Source organism: Bombus vosnesenskii, unplaced genomic scaffold (genome assembly GCF_011952255.1).
Source record: "Bombus vosnesenskii isolate JDL3184/JDL3185 unplaced genomic scaffold, Bvos_JDL3184-5_v1.1 scf7180000013293, whole genome shotgun sequence".
In the NCBI taxonomy this organism is placed as follows: domain Eukaryota; kingdom Metazoa; phylum Arthropoda; class Insecta; order Hymenoptera; family Apidae; genus Bombus; species Bombus vosnesenskii.
The window spans coordinates 2,644,012-2,661,763 of NW_022882944.1; the positions used below are offsets into that span (position 1 = coordinate 2,644,012).

At 37.2% G+C, this 17,752-nt stretch overlaps 1 protein-coding gene across 2 annotated transcripts in view; it reads left to right on the plus strand.

Annotated features, from left to right (window-relative positions):
• Positions 1 to 17,752, plus strand: part of LOC117232672 (GAS2-like protein pickled eggs) — an 88,236-nt gene that overhangs the window by 25,950 nt on the left and 44,534 nt on the right. For both annotated transcript variants that reach the window (XM_033492193.1, XM_033492194.1), the window contains exon 3: positions 15,889 to 16,413. In XM_033492193.1, the coding sequence (XP_033348084.1) occupies positions 15,889 to 16,413 (525 nt within the window). The remainder of the gene's footprint in view (positions 1 to 15,888; positions 16,414 to 17,752) is intronic.

The window sequence follows — 17,752 nt, forward strand, 5'->3', positions numbered from 1 at the left end:
GCGCTTGGTTGCGTGAAAAGTGCAGGTGTTCGTGGGTGTTGCGTGTCTGCGCGCAGCTTTCGCGAAGGGTTGTTGAAAAAAATTTGAGATATTGGCCGGCAAGACTACCAGATCGTAAAAGATTTTTAATTCTCGTAATCTACATTTACTTATTTATTTATTTAATACCAGCCTCGCCAGCTTATATAGAAATGGATTTAGCTTACAATTGCTTTCATACCGCCGTTCTTGTACTATATCTGCCGTGTTTATATACCAGCTGTCTCACTATCGTTGTTGAATCAACCGATTGCTTATTTACTCAACTTATTCTACTCTATCATTACCTCTTCTGATCAGTATAAGATTCCTTGGAATTTTCAATAGCTCTTGACGTACCTACTAAGACTTCAATTTTCATTCTTTAGGATTTGTAATCTTCATTAATTCCAATTTTCTCGATGAAAAATTTTAATACTTTAGACGTCAAAAGATTTGTTATCCTCGTTCCATGAACGAGGTTTATAATTAATTGGATTGAACTTTTAATTATATTTAATTTATTTTTAGTTATCTTTCTTTTCACGAATCCCGCTAATCTCTGTCAGTTCCGAAAGGAGGCAATCGCCAACTATTCAAGCTCACTTAACTCGAAACTTTATTATCGAGTCAATTTCGATTTAATCATTTCTATCGCAATAAACAGCACGTACACGAGACATACCTCGAAGGAAAGTTGGTAAATCGGTAATAAGGACGTCTGTTGGTAAAATAGGAAGCCGTTTCATTAAGACTTTTCCAAGAGAGAATGGCCAGGCATTGGATTAATCAAGCGCAATTGTCGACATCTGCTTTCCTTGTCTTCCTTCTTTCACAGTGAATTAGAATTTACGGCAGCTCCATCGAGGTCTCGACTCGCGTAACGCGGCATGTCCCCCTTTTTCAATTTCCAAGAATCGCTTTCCTGGACGAAGATGATTTTTTACCAATTAGCAGTTGGCAGAAACTCGAACCGACGCCGTAATTGGGATTAAACGACGCTTGTCCTTACCCGATCGACGCGCGAATCATGCAAATTAATTGTGTCACGCTTAGAGGCAACAGGCTAATCACCGAGGATATATGTTGCTTCGTTTTGGACGAAGTTGTCCGATAAATCACTGTCGTCTTAAATCGTGTCGTTTATTTGCTGGAAGCTATTTCGGGATTATTGCTCGACCAAGAATTATTTTTAGGTCGAGCGTCATTTTTTAATATCGAGTAATTGTGTATGTAGCTTCTTGATGACATCTCTTTCCTCTTTCCTTGGGATTATTTTTATTGGAATTCATATTAGGTCAAGTATCTTCTTTTAAAGTTTATTATATACAGAGTGTCTCGCAGCAACGATGATTCACTTGGTCGACCGGATTCTACGTATGAAAACAATTTAAAAAACTTTATGTTCTTAATAATAGAACTTATATAATAGAAAGTTCATATAATCATTCAGACATGTCCTATGAACACAAACCCAGACGTTTTATCATCGACTGGAACTGTTTTTTCAGAGGCAGGATACAAGATTCAACTTCAAACATCCAAATATTGGATTATGTTTGTAAATAAGTATGTGAGATTAGTTCAACTATCCATCCTTCGATAGAATTATTTATTGTAACTCGAAAACATGGTCGAACATACAAAATCTTTTTATTGTTTGCAAAAAACAGAATTCAGGATGCCTTGTATATATTTTTAGGGCGAATGTCTTTATTTTGTTTAGTTTGAACTTATTTTTGTTACGACTAACTTTATGTCAAGTGTCTTCTTTTTTTTAAATTACATGTTTTTCTTTAATGAAACTTTTCACCTTCTTGGATTTGGGATTATTCTTAGCCCAATTACCTAATACCTAAAAGAAAATACCGAAAAGCATCAGAAATTGATTTAGACCAGTGATCGATTAATGCAATTAAGGATCGCGAGCTACAATCTCATAGGAATTATCGAGTTGGCAACTAAGTGATTGCGGATTTTGTCAATATCACCTAATGACAAAATCCGCAATCACTTAGTTGCCACCGCAATATCATAAATTCCTCTACGATTTTATCTCTAGCGATTTAAAATGATTAAGATTTAAAAAACCATTGGCCTGAAATAATCTAAAATCTAAAACAGCGGATAAAAATTCACTCGTTCAACCCCGTAGTCTACAAACCCACATTTCGAGACCGCTTGATACGCGAAATATCCTCTGACCGGTTTTATCAAAATTTGATCCAGTTCGTTCGTGTGGGAAAGAACGGCGAATAAGAAATTCCACGACGTGAAATTGCCACAGGAATCGCGTAATAAGGACACGTGATCGTTCGCGACCCGCATTCTGACACGCGTGTTTCCCTATCTGCCCCAGGATCTCTTGTTTTCCACGTACACCGCTGTATCTACGACTCTAGGCCATTTTACATGCATTTGCATACAAAAAGATATTCAGCCAGTCGTCCTTGCCAACTGATTATCCTTTTCGGAAGGCCAATCTATTTTTACAGCCAGCAAGAACGAATCTAATCGAAAGACTATCTTTTCTGCTAACTTTTATCAACCCTTCATTCTAGTTTATCAATAGCGTTCATTAACAGACACATTTACATACTTATGCAACTCTGTAGTTGTGGTATACTGAGCTTGATATCTTGTGCATAGCGCGTACACAATGAGATATATGTTACTATGTTATATCTGCATCATTTGCATAACGTATGCGTGCATTCGTAATTTTACTTCTGATCTTCTTATTTTTTCACGCCTTTTTTGAAATTACAGCTTCGTTTATAAAATTTCTTATAAAATTCGTGCGATATATACGATTATAATTTTATTATTATGATGATTTATTCAAATTCTTACTTTTCTTCTCTTTTTTTTTTTGGAATAAAGTATCTTTTTACGTATATTTATTAGTATGCATTATTATTTTAGTTTGATGATAATTTATTAAAATTGGTATTTGTTCACGGTGAAATTTTTGGAAACGGCTTCTTGAAATTATGGCTTTGTGGTTTATAAGATTTACGCGATATGGATGACTTTATTGCGTAATTTTATTATTGTGGTAATTTATTTAAATCTTTTACTTCTCATCTATATTTTTTTGTCGCGATGTAAAGTATTTTATAGAAATATTCAAGCGATACTTTTTCACAACGTTGTCCTTTTAATGTTATTCGAATGGTTTTGTCGGCCTATAGAATTTCACAATATACGCCAGCTTTTATGATTTTAATTTCGTGATAATTTATTTAAGTATTCACGTCTCGGAATTGAACCGTTTCTTGAAATTGAAAATTATCCAAATGATATTATAGCCTTTATATATTTTCGTTTCCTTACATTGAGTATTTCTTCTCCTGTCTTTGCAATTATTCTAAGAATCTGATCTTAAGATTCTCAAAAATCTCCAAATAAATAATTTAAAGCTACCGGTACTTTTCGAACTCTCCACAATTGCCTTAAAAAAATGAGAAAAATAAAGAAACACCAAAATGAAGTAAAACACTCGAGGAAAAGATCTAAGAGATGATAATTCTCTACTCCGGATATGACATCTTACTTTTCCAGTTCTAAAAAATTTTACACGACGTTCTAAAAGACTTATGATCCTTGCGAAAGACCCTGAAACGTCATTACCAGTTCAAAATCAACTGAGAAGACCTTGTACCTATTATCCAGTGGATTAGTCAGAGGAATTCGACTTGGAACTGGATTAAAAGGCAACTAAAGACATGTAAATCCCAAAAGGTCCTAGACAGTCGTGCTCCAGCATCACCATGGTCGCTCGACATTCTATTTTGGTCGATTGTTTTTCCAGCGCAGCCCTATGCGCCGTGTTGCATCTCGGTGGAGGAATCGTTATATTTAGACGTGAAAAAGGCCGGATGAAAGGACGACTGACTGTTTATTTCTGGTATTCCCCGAAAAAAAAGGAGAAAAATTCGGCTAGACCAGCCGACAACAAATCGTTTTGCCTCTATTTCCCACCCTCGCGAAGGGTAACTGAAGTAGAAACACGATTCCAGGAAACGTAGACAGCCTAACGAAAGGTCCTGCTACTTTACAATTCTTCCTATTAAATCTTTTGTGTCTTATTTTTTTTTTTTTATTATCTCCTTTCCTGTCTTTGGAAATTGAAATAAAGGGAATTGAAATAAAGATTTGCTATATTTTCTTACGTTAGACGTATTCTCTGGAGGATCATATTTTTGATAAGTTTGATAATCTTCTTTACGTTGAATGATGGTTACTATTTGAAGATTTACGTTAGTTTTTACGCGTTTTTAGAAATACATTTGTTGAAAAGTAGAAAGTGATAAAAACATTGATAAAAATACAGATTCTGTACTTTATTTATACAGGGTTTAGGTTGTCCTATTGTAAATCGTTTCGTATATTTTTAGTAATTTTACGAGTAGTAGTATGAAAAGCTTATCGTTATCGGTTATTATTTTTAGTGGATGGGTTTATGGAATAATGAGATAGATATGCCGTGATATAGGAAGAGGAATGTTAATTAATACAAGAAGCAATTGGCCGGCAGACATATTGCCGCGTTTGATCTTTCACCGGTTGTTTGTTATCAATCTCCGTTATGCTTCGGTAATTAAGATTAATCACCGTGATCTATGGCAAGTATATTGGCGTGCAACTTTTTGCGATTGATCGAGACCCAGTTGGATGTAATAATACGATAGTGAAATCGAAACTGAATCTATCATCTGTAAAAATAATATTTTTTTGAATTCCGTTCTATATCTGGTGTAAAAATAAATGTACACTTGTGATACAGAAATAGAAATTAATTTTCTCTCGAATGCTACAGAATTCAATTTCTCAGTTCGTAATCCGTACAATTTCTAGTTTTGTCAACATTCAATTTCCTCAATTGGCAATTCCATCTCGTTTCTCGTTACCTTAATTGATAATTTACCTCATTCCTAATTCCCTTAATTGGTAGTGTTCCCAGATCCGGATTTTTCTAGTTGACAAATGCTCGAATTGCCAATATTATCAATTTCTGAAAGCTGACACCTACATCAGTTGATTGTTGTTTTTTGACCTCTTCGATTGATAACATTCCTAAATTTTCCAATTTGCAATGATTTTTTTCAATTTTCGAATTATCAAATAGAAAATTGTCTGCTTATCAATTTTTTCAGCGCGACATTTCGAAGAAACGTTGCAATTACCAAATTTTTCGCAATTCTGATTTTTCAACTTCACGATTTCCAATTGTTCCAGTTCAAAATTGTCGAATAGTCAAGTTTCTCAACTATCTCCGTTACCTGCACTACGCATCTTTCTAACTTTGATTTCGATATAAAATCCTCCGCTACAAATTTAGCTATTGAAATCGGATTTCCAGCGGTCACAAAGTCCTTTGGACGCCAATTTGTACAACGCGATATCTAACGCAAAGCCCTGTTATCTCGAGATTAAACCAAATAGCAAGTGTCACCGAAACGTCGCGTCGGTGTCGTGTCACACAATTCACAATGCTCTTGTGACGGGACATTTGAATCGTTGAAACGCTTCGCTTCAAACGCCCGTCGAGACGGATTAGCCGATGGAAAGTGTGCTTTATTCGGTGCAAAGTGCTGGTGGCATTTGCACGAAAGCGAAACGAGACACTTGCATACGCGAAATTTGTTCGAATAGAAACCGTTTCTCCTATTCTTAAGCAGTTCCACTTTATCTAGTTAGTGGATCATCAACCGTTTCTACCATCCTAATCTCATCTAGGAAACTTAGACAACAACTAGAAAACCATCAATTTATTTCATTCTTACCAGATTATATCACATTTGTACGAATCAAAATACAGATATGTTAAATTCTCATTATTAATCAAACCACCGTACGATATCTGCATAGTTAAATTCAATCATATAGAAAACCTGTTTGTCCCATTTATCTCACCATCCACTGGTACAGTCATTTGCCGATCTTTTTATCTGTAATTTTTATAGAAGACACCTGCAAACCTAATCTCAATCATACAACGAACTTGAAAGTCATTCCTTTTTCACCAGACTATCTCATAATCGTATGAATTCAAATTCATACGATTATATCATACGACAATATCAAGATCTTTTGACTATCAATCAATGATACGTGCAAACCTAACCTCAACCATATAGAACACTCTAAATGTATTTCTTTTCTACAAAGCAATTCTCCCTTCTTGTAACGTGGAATTCACATTTCAAACTCTTCTGTATCATCGATCAAACCACCAACGATATCTACAAACCTAACCTAACCTAAGCTAACCTAACCTAACCTCGCCTAACCTCACCTATCACGACTGGACGCTAACTCAATTAACTCTCGAACGCGGCGGTTCTTGGAACGCGTTCGGCTCGTCGAGATGAATCAAACTTGTTGGCAGTCGGTCGGTATCGCGTCATAAATATCTATTTACCAATGGGTATTGGTTTCTCCGTAATGTATTGCGGTGTTCGACTGGTTGAAGGCAGTTTTCCCACAGTGTACCGGCCGTCGCGGAATAATCCACATCAGCTGGCTATTAAGTAATTGAGCGTACAATTGGCTGCGCAAAATAATCCGTAACGTAATTAATGGCTACATATTTATTGGAGATAGTGTATCGTGACCTCTTGTTGGATAAGCGTGACGAGATAATTATGTTTAAAAAATTAAGTCCACACGTGTACCAGCTGCGTATGCATAGGTGCGCGCGACGATATACCAGTCATAGAAAATTGCGCAGCAGTTGCACATGTTCTAGCTGTCTCTCTACAGTTTCGATTACGTTTGTCTCGTTCATTAAATTCTGTTATTATCGTGGAAAATTGCACGCAAGCTAGAATTATCTAGGTTAGATGGCTCTTCATAGAAATTATTTTTAAAAGTTTTACGATAGATCGATGATGAGTGTTAAGATTAAGCTTGATTGCTTTCGATATAAAGTACTTTTAACTATACTATAATAGATGAATCATTGGAAGATACGCGTTTTTAGATATGGGAGAAACTACGGGTGTTAAGCGATTATGTATCGTAACCTATTGTTGTTAGCGATTAGATCGATCGAGTTCCTGTTATTCAATAAAATTGATTAGTAATTGCTATATTTCATATTTTTTCAATGGAGAAAGATAAACAGAGAAATGTGCGTGGAGATTCATTTTGAAGAATCTTTTCTTTGATTTTTTAATATATAATATACGATATATATTTATTTATCTTATCAAGATAGGAGTCTCCACATAGGGCTGGTTTCAAAGTGTGCCACGAACAACACTGATAATGTATCTATTAAAAACTTCTGTAAGTGTTTGAATACTTTCGCAGACTACTGTATAATTTCACAGTAGCGATTAACCACTTGTGCATCCAATTCCTAATCCCGTTGCGATACTCGAATCTTTATGTTTCAATCCTGCTCTTACCTCGGCAAACATAGACATTTTTCAACGCGTCAAGAAAATATTTAACGTAAAATTGAACGAAAAAATGACGTACATCGATAACAATCTCTTCATATTTTATCGAGGATCGAGATATTGCCTGACGTTAGAGAGACGCAATCGGGCCGGAAACGATCAAAACGTAATTAATCTCGAGTCGAAGAATTTTGCATCGAAATTCCTAATTCCGGGTCGAAGTGAAAGGAAAATGGAAGTTGGCGGAGAGGATTCGCTCCAAAACGCAAATAACGAGCCTGCCATATAATAAGCACGGCTTTCGACCGTGAAAGAATAGCTTGTAGTTTCTACAACGGGCCAGGGAAAATCTTGTAACGGTAGAACGAGTTAAAAAGCGGATGTTTTCTATTCTTAAGGGGCACGGTGTTTCCTATTTTCACCCATAGACTCGTCTACTTTATAGGAATGCTTGCTTTTCCGACTCTCCTTTTCCCATGCATAAAAACTACCAATTAAAGTTGGCCATTGTGCGACCAGTTATTTCTCGTGCGCGCTAACAACGACAAAAACGGAAGAGGTTCTTCTCGTCGACTTCCGTGACACGCGAAAAAACCATGCAGATGATTCACGACACGAGTGTCAGCCACAAATTACAGTATGCAACGTGAAAGTTCCAATATTTATCGTCTTTGAGTAGGAGGGATACGCGAATCGAGACTTTTTTGAAGTATAGTTGCTTCGAAGTCGATTAGTGTTTTCCTCATCTTTAGGCTATGTTCCTTTTTTCTTAAGATTCTTCGTCATTAGAATTTTTGACATTATTTATTACCAAGTTTATTATTAATTGGTTAGAAAGCTTGTTTTTCCTTACTTGTCTCTTTTTTTTTTTTTTTTTTTTAGATATAAGTCTGATATTGATTCACTGTTCGATTTATCCTATAACAAACTAAATTTCCTTTTGATTTTGTATCATTTCTTCGTATGAGCTATTGATCTGCGTGAGCAATACAAACGAGCAAAATGGATGGAAAAACGGGAGAGGAAAATCCCTACGATCAACGTGGGGGTCGAAGAAAGAAGCGAATATAATCGAGAGACTTTTGCGGGATTGAAAATTATTTAACAACTTTGCAATTAGGAATTACCGATTGTTTTACAATTTTTCGACCAGGACTCAAAAATCATCAAACTAATTTCGTAATTAGATTATGAGCCTATACTTGATAACCTGATTAACGAAGGTTACCTTGAAATATCCACGCGAAAAATATTTTACAGTTTCCTAGAAATCGATCATTATTTACAAACGAGGATTATCGTAAAACCTGTTGACTATAGAACGAAGGAGAAAAGACAGAAAAAAGAAAGACGATTAATGAACACAAAAGAAGACAAGAGACCATAAATAACCCAATAGAAGGAAAACGAGAACAAAATTGAAAGATGAACGAAAAGAGGAAGATCGGACGATCGGTACGGGGTCGAGAGAGGTCGCTTCCTCTTCGCAGCGACAGCGTTCGTGTTTGCGACGAGCAAATAAATGAAACCGCGGCGCGTTACGCTTTTCTCCGTGGCATTACGGTTAACGATGCCGCGCGCGCTTCTCTCCCCTGCGATCGTACGTTGCGCGTCTCTCGCGAGGCTCCGCTCTAATTTACGATGTTGAATGTGTACCAGCCATTTTCATTAAGCGCGTTTGCCCACACCGTCGGCGCGGCCCAGACGATACCATGTCAGAACATGAGTAGAAGAAGGGGGGGGGGGGGTCAAAGGCCACATAATGTGACATCCTGCCGTCAAACTCTCATCTGCTCGGTTATATTACCATATGTGGCGTTTCTCTCCTTTTCTACTCTCTTGCACGCTACTCTTCCTCTCCTACGAACCAGTGACTCTCATTTTCACAACCCCTTGTCACGTTTTCAGATACAACGATAGTGGAAAGCAAGTACAGATATCGAAGGCAAGACATTTATTCGAAAATTGTTGCATATAGCGTCACGAAAAATTCGCGATAAAAAAAGGAAGAGCTGAGCAATAGCTTAACTTGACTGTTCTTTTGTATTTCATATTAAAAATTGATATTCAAGTATTGAAATAATTGTTCAAGTCGCGGCCAAGACTGTATCGAAGACTAATCTCGTGGTCGAATGCTCGCAGTTTTTATATGTTGAGTTTGTGGGAGTTGAGGGGCAAGGAGAGGATCCTAAGTGTCCTATGTAATGGGGGAAATTTGGTGTTGGGCCATGTGCGAAGGTAAGGTCAAAGACTGAAAGTTCATTGTCAGGTAGTGTGAAATGACGTGAATTTGGGTATGGTTGTTGTCACAATAGCGTGGTCGTAGAAAAAGGTCCATAACGTAAAGGTATGATATTGGGTTGGCAATTAAGTGATTATCACCTAATGACAAAATCCGCAATCGCTTAGTTGCCAACCCAATAGTACTTGCTCAGAATAGCAGAGAATGGTCTGATCAACGTGGAATCTGGAAGCAATTGTTTCGATGTAAAATCGACTGTTATTTTTCAGTGGCGTTGTCACGAATTCGAGCGAACATGGTAAATGGTACCTTTTATTTGTATTAGTTCGAGGTTGTAAACTCGACGTTCAACGTGATGCGAAGAGAACCACGCTAATAAAGACGCTAATAAAGAATAAAAGTCGATTTCACATGGAAAGGATTCACTTTCGTACGTACGTTGTTTGAACATTTCTTGCTCCTCTTAGCGAGTATTATAACCCTTTGTTTTATGGGCCCTTTTTTACGACCACTGTGTAGACAGTCGGGTAGGAATGAAATTTTGTTAAATATATGGCTTGTTTACGCAAGAATGTAAATATTAATTTCAATCATTTTCTAAATAATCTATATATTACGAGGGTGAATACGTAATAAATAAAGCTTAAGTGTATAACGCTACAGATGAGATGTGGGACGATGTGGGTACAGTGTGGAGGGACGAGTGTCTATAAAGAACATTGTAAACCAAGTCTATTCTATGACCCCATGGGGAAATGGGATTACAAGTACCCATCTATCTATACGGCACTGTTACTAAATTAAATACAAAATTTATTCATTATTCAAAAATAAAATTAATTCATAAAATTGTTCCATTACTCATTTCATATTAAATTCACTTAAATCTAAAAGATATTCATATGGTAAATTGAAAAAAATTTGAGAAAGTTGTCATGTAGGAATGCAAATTAAATGGTAAAAAGACGTAAATAAGAATCTGTAGATAGGTCAATATTCCACGAATTTTATTTTTGAAAGGTATATACTCGCTTTTGAATCTCACTGTATTCCAATGACATTCCACATATTTTACGTACAGTCTTATATAATTGATACTTCGAACACTCTGCTAGTATGACGTTTGTGTCTATACCTGAGTCCTTTTAAGTCTCTTGGAGACTTACGGTTGTACGATTATGTTGATAGATTTAATTGAAGACCTTTGTAGTTAGATTGGTTGATCAAGATAATAAAGTTCATTCTTCGACATCTTGAAAAATTCGAATCTTTCGATTTACTCTTTTTTAGTTTTCTAAAACTGAAGAATTTGGTCATCCACATTTTATAATATAATTATGACGATTGAGAAAATTAATCGATGCATATTGAAGAATTTAGGGCAACTGGATCGTTGTAGACGTTGGAAGGGTTCGTATCTAGTAGTGGCGCGCACGTGGAGCCCATAAGGCGATGGTATGCGAGCGGTTCCACGGCTGGAGCCGTTCAACACTCGTAAAAATTCTATGTAACAGCATCCGGTCGGCCGTCCCGGCTCGATACCTCCCCGGGGATAATATAGAGATTAGGCGAACGTGTCAACGGCCTAACCAGCCGTTGTTTCGTTCGCCTTCGCGTCTGGAAATCCTGCGAATGCGACAAGAGTGGGCACAATCGTTTTTGTCACGCTCCATACTAGTCGAAATTGATTGGTTTTATCGTTCGGTCGAGAATTTTTTAATTGACGATTGTGGTTACAGTTAAATAGCATGAAAAATGTTGTCTTCGTTTAAATCGAATTGTAACTCTTCACGAACCGAAACGTTTGCACCGAATAAGTTGCGCATTTAAAAAAAAATATATTTTTTAGAAATATTTTAAAGAATAAAATTTGAGCAAATTTTAAGTAGGTTGCGCGAAACTTGAAATTGCTATATTTTGTAATTTCTCGACTACGACGAAATGTTTGGAAATTGTTTGTGCAAGTTTCTACAGTGAAATTGGGTTGCTTTCGACACGAAGAACGGAGCGACTGGGTCACAGATCGATTCTACGTCGCCAATTTCGGAAATTTGCCGTTCAGGTGAACATTCGGAAATTAATTCGAGAAACAGTTATGTCCTATTCCGATTTCCAGTTAGCCGTCGCTTCTATCGCCCCGTCTCTAGCATTTCGCGGATGTTTGACTTTGGTTTTGGTAATGTGACGCGCTCCGAACCTCGTCTGACGTCAATACAATTTATTTAGGAATACCATTAACGATGAAGACTAGAAATCCTATGTACATTAATCGAATTTACGTATTAAAATCGTCATAATCCATTTGGTAATAACGATAATTATGTTTCAATACGATTAATTGTAAGATACGTTTCAATCTTTGAAATTCCTGAGAATTTCGTAACACTGAATTCATCTCTGAACTATGATAAAAATTCGAAGCTTTGAATTCATATATCCATTAAAAAAATTTCTCTTTTTAAATTTAGTTTTTGGCATTTTGACGAACTTAGTAGTCGGAATTCAGTCTTCGAAGCTTCTACAAATTTTTCAAACTTCAATTTCACTCTCTAAAATTGTACGAAATTCGGTACATTGAATTAATCCCTCGAATTTCCAAAATATGTTTAATCTTCGGAAACTGTATCTAAAGTACAGCAAAATTTGTCAACTTTCTCAAGTTCCGATGATTTGAACAGAAATCTTTTAACAAAAGGAATGCTAGCAATTATCTTAGGAAAAGAAGAAATATTTGTTCTTTGAGCGAACTGAACAAGACTGGAATATCTACGTAAGACTAGAAAACAAAGAGGATTCTTAAATTGGTTCGAAGAAAGGCTGTTAGACTTGGGTTCTATGCTACCGTCGGGAATTATTGAAATTCATGGTAGCGTATCGTGGCAGGAAATGAAGAATTACGGAACAATCGATCAGCGTCTGCCAGTTGACCTCTTTAACTGCTTTATCAAGTCGCCTGTAGTCGGATTAACAACGACGGTGCCGGCAGATACGCGGTATGAATGGTACGAGAAGTTTGCTCAATAGAAAACGATCGCTTCTGTGTAATTGAGTTTTGAAATGCTCTAATTGCATAACTACCAACTTGATAGGTCGCTTCTGTTCTCAGAAATTCGATCTTATTTTATTTTATTCCTCGAAACATTAGACAACATTTAGGAAATCAATCTCATTTTCAGAATTTCTTAACGTAGGTGAAATCGTCTCTTGTCGTTAAATAAAACAGCGAAGTGTATGAATATTATTATATTTGTAATATCTTTTCTCGAAGAAACTTCTTGATAAATATTATAAAAGGAGTATTTTTAAAAGGAATCGTTGTTTGTCATTAATAAAAAGAAATTTACTTCCTGGCAGAAATTTTTTAACAAAATGAAACCTAAAAATTGTTTTTTATTGTCGTTAAAACATACACGTGAATATCATTATATTTCTAATATTTTTCTTGAAAAAACTTCTTCACAAATCGTTCCCTTCTTTCCTTAAACGAGAAGCGAAAGAAATATTTAAAGAAGAAAGATTATGCTTAAGATAATCAACATTTCGTAAGGAAATTGAAATTCTCATTGACGAGTTAAGCGAAATTTTATTTCACAGTTTCGTCTCTCCGAATTTTAATGTTCTATTCAAAATCGAACTTGACCTCTGAAAAATCGATTTAACTCTGGTTAGAGAAATTTTCTCGTATAAATGAAATTTAGTTTACTAAATTACATGCCAGAATTGGTAGCTTTAAAATCGCGAACAGCGAGCATGTGGTACGGTGAAAGTGAGATGAGAAGGCATTAATCCGCGTAACATTGACCTCGTGAGCCCTCGGAATTAGGCAAACAGACAACGCTCGAGAATAAAAAGCAAAAAGAATCGACGCGTCCAAAAATATCGCAAGATATTTCGCAAAAATTTCGCAAGCTACGATTAATTAACTCACTGTCGTACCGCGATCTATTCCTTTCTTTCTTTTGCCTCTCGATAGAAATAAGACGAATAATACCGAGTGTACCTTCTGTTGCGGTGGAAACCGCATCTGTCGATAGAAGTTTCGTTTCATTGTAGACCGAGTATAAAGTTACTTGTAGTCGATACGTTAATGGAAATCTCTAGCGATACTGGATATTTTCTGGCCACTGTTGACCTTTCTAGCGAATATTTCTTCTTTTTTTTATTTGTTTTATTAAGCCAACTCGAAGTTGATAGAGATTGAAGATAGAGCAGGCGACGCTCGTGCAATGAAATGGACTATGATCACAAGAGGGGAGGATGATATTTGAGTTGATAACGCAAATCTTTCGTTTGACTCATATTTCAAATATTTCACGCACTTGACTTGGTTTCACTGCTATGAATTTGATTTACATCGAACGTTAATGTAATTTCGTTTGATAGTTTTATTTTATTTCAAGTATTATTTCAAGTATTTATTTTATTTCAAGTATTTCTTGCGTGTATTCTTTGACGAATTTCGAATTTAATCGAGAATATTCGAGTATCGAAATTTCGTTTCTATTTCGATTGAAATTTAATTCCACTTTAGATCTTTTGTCAGCGCGATCCTTTGTGCATCGGCAATTCAATCATAAAGAATTCAGTGCTCACTGTGGCTGGCGAGTTCTTCGTATCGATGGTTATAGCACTGAGAATAAGGGCGATCATTGTTTCCCGCTGAACGGGAGACTTTGAAACGCGATTTCTTTCTTTAGACATGCGGCTGACGCGCCAGGCTGATAAGAAAGGATCGGGAAATGGTTGGATCGATGATTGATTAACAGGAAATTAACAAAGTATACTGGAAGCCTTGCTACAGGCAGGGTTTGAGAATTATGAGCAATTCCGTTGTTACAACGAGAATTGACTCTAAATTTAAATGGAAGTTGAGATTCAGATTAAAATTCGAATGGAAGTTGGTGTTGTATCGAGCGGTCTAATGATTCGCTATTTTACGTCTTGATAAGTCGTTTCATTTTTAATCAACATAGAGAAATGAAAAAATAGAGAAAAGGGCGTATATAACAGGTCGTCTGATTGTAACAGGCGCACTACTCGATATTAAACGATAGACCACGCAGCAAAACCTGTTATTAGACGTAAGCTCATTTACATCATCTCGATATCCAATTATCAGCCGGTTACTTAAGCAGCTCATAGTCGATGATAAAATCGTATACGTCTTATGAATACATGGACGTTACATCGTGCAGAAGTTGAAGATTCCACGGTGCCTTGTACAATATTTATCGCTCGCGTGAATGTTAATCGCGGCAGAGAAGAAAGGTGCGCGCTGTTATTAATGGAACAATTAGTTTCACGGGTGTTAAGATGTTATCGCCGGTGTCTGTTTGACTGTTTAAATGAGCGGCAGCGAACGGGCCGCGTTCCTACCGGTGAATGCCAGTCGTGTGGCTCTAGAAGTCAGTAGGAAGGAGAATGAGATAGGTGCGAGCCAACTCTATCATTGTTTGTTCAACCGAGACAGATAATTTGAGTTTAATTTGGATTTGATATAGTGGAATGAATTTTAAATAACTGTTACGAATCGTAGAATTATGTTTGCAGATTATTTTCCTCGTGAAATCGAGCATCGAGTCTGTACAATTAATTGAATTAGTTTCAATGCTTTCAGTGATCGATGGTCAAGTATCTTCTTATAAATGAGATCAACGAACCAAAGAAAACAATTCGTCTAGATTTACTGACGCGTGATAACCACTATTTTGGCGGTTGTCAAACAAAATCAAATCAAGTTAAACACAGACAAACGTACGAAGATTTGACTTAACATTCATTGACTCATCGAAGCGACAAATTCGTCATTCTCACTGTACCAAACGACGTCAAACCAAACTACATTCATTAGAGTATTACATTTGCTGATCCATTAAATCAAAGCAATCCAAACTAAACCAAATCAAACACAAAAATTCAACTCGAACCATCACGACTAATCAAGTCGGTATGTTCGCTTCTTTCTTAAATACAATACACTCAAATATACAAATATCCAATCTCTTCCGACTCATTGGAGTATCACATTTGCCAATTCCATTGAATCAAACCAAACCAAACCAAACCAAATCAAACCAAGGCAAACCAAGCCAAATTATGCGAAACACAGGAAAATTCAAGTCAAAATCATCGAGATTCTTCGAACCAGTATTATCCAGTACGTTTGTTGCTTCCTCACGCGCCTCTAACCAGTACCGTTTTATCTTCTGTTTGCAGCACGCGAACAACGTACGCAAGTCGGCGGCCGAGTACGTGGCGCGGCGTCAAGCGCGCAAAATCTCGATGACACGATCGATGACCTCGTCGTTGGCGTTACCGATGAGCCAGCTGAGCGACGTGGCCTTCCTGCCGAACGCGAAGGCCGGCACCTTCTTCGCCCGTGACAACGTGTCCAACTTTATCGGCTGGTGCCGCAACAGCCTCGGTATCATCGAGTGTCTGTTATTCGAGACCGATGACCTGATTATGCGCAAGAACGAACGACATGTGATTCTCTGTCTATTGGAGGTCGCCAGGCGGGGCGCGAAATTTGGTATGCTGGCGCCAATGTTGGTGCAAATGGAGAGACAAATCGATCGAGAGATCGCAGCGGAGAATAAAGCGGCGAACGGAGCTCATGGAAATAATGGAAACGAGGAGAGCGACGACGACTACGCTGATATGCAACAGGAGGAACCGTGTCTCATTTATGGACCCCAGCCGCAGATCGTCACCAATGATCTGAAGAGCCTGGACGAAATGGTGAGTGGTCTTTTGTATCTCGTTATTTGGTATAGAATGCTGTGATTTAGCTTTCTGATGATAATTCGTCTTTCGAAACGTCCCGCGACATAATTTCCAACTCTGCGGACTTTTGTTCGAAGCTGTACCAAGAGATTGTAAAATATGTATATAGATATCGTAAAAATGATTTTAAAAACAGTTTTTGCTTTCAGGCAATTAGTCAAAATTAATCAAAAGGAATTAATCAAAATTTATCATATATAGTATAGTTATTTCGAAAGGAACTTTCGAAGAATTGCTTTTATTAGTAAAAGAAATTGCTTACTTTTTTCTATAATAATAAAAGATTCCTTTCATTTCGATATAATTTTCGATGTAGAATATTAACCGCAATATTTTATATTGTTTTTAAGTAACTATAAAAGTAGTCCAATATACGGTCAATTGCTAGCGGACTATGTCTTTATCGATGATTTTATAGACAAAGCGCTGTCTGTTTCAACCCGTGGGATTCCAGAGTCGCAAGTCAGCTTAGGAAACGAACTCGTATTTTTAAAAAGGTGACGCGACTGTAATATTCCCAGACTATGAAAATAACTCGCGCCCTTAGGTCTATCGGAGTGTATTTATGGCGTTGCTCCCCGCTGACCGTGAATATCACGAGATCAGGAATAAGAGAGTGGTTTATTCGTATTCCGGCGTTGAAAGGCGAAAGAAACGCGTGTAATTCACGTTCCATAATTCATCGTTTATCGGTGGCTCTCACAAAATCACATTCCTTTCCCACAAACCTCGCAACAAGTCATCTCTTCCCACAAAGGGAATTCTCTATTCCACGAAAGAGATTTTCTATACGGCAAAATGAAATTCGCCGTCAAAACCGAAAATCTCGTCTACGGTCGTTTCACATGGAGTCCCGTTTCCATAATTTTCTCACTCTGTAACCTTGCCAAATCCACGCTAAAACGCATACACGTTCGACAATCGGAAAACAAAAATTCCCAACCTTCGTCAAAGTGTTCTCTAACCAACGCACGTTACGTGCGTTTCAAAGCGCACCGATGTATCCTCGTCGCATGTGGCCCGATAATTTTACAAAAAAAAAAAAAAATAGAAAACAAGAAATCCCTCGCATAAAGCCTTAACCAGTGTACATGCGCGAGGAAACGACGGTTTGAACGTCGCCTTGATAACTCTCTTCCGCTGGCGACTCGCCACTCGTAAATCGTATTAGCATGACACCGGAGCAAAAACCGTCTCGCTTCCAGTTCCACTTGCGTTTTCCATCTCTAAATGGATTAAACGGCCACTAAATCAACCGGCTAAACGCAACGCGTTCGCGTCACGTGGGCAGAAC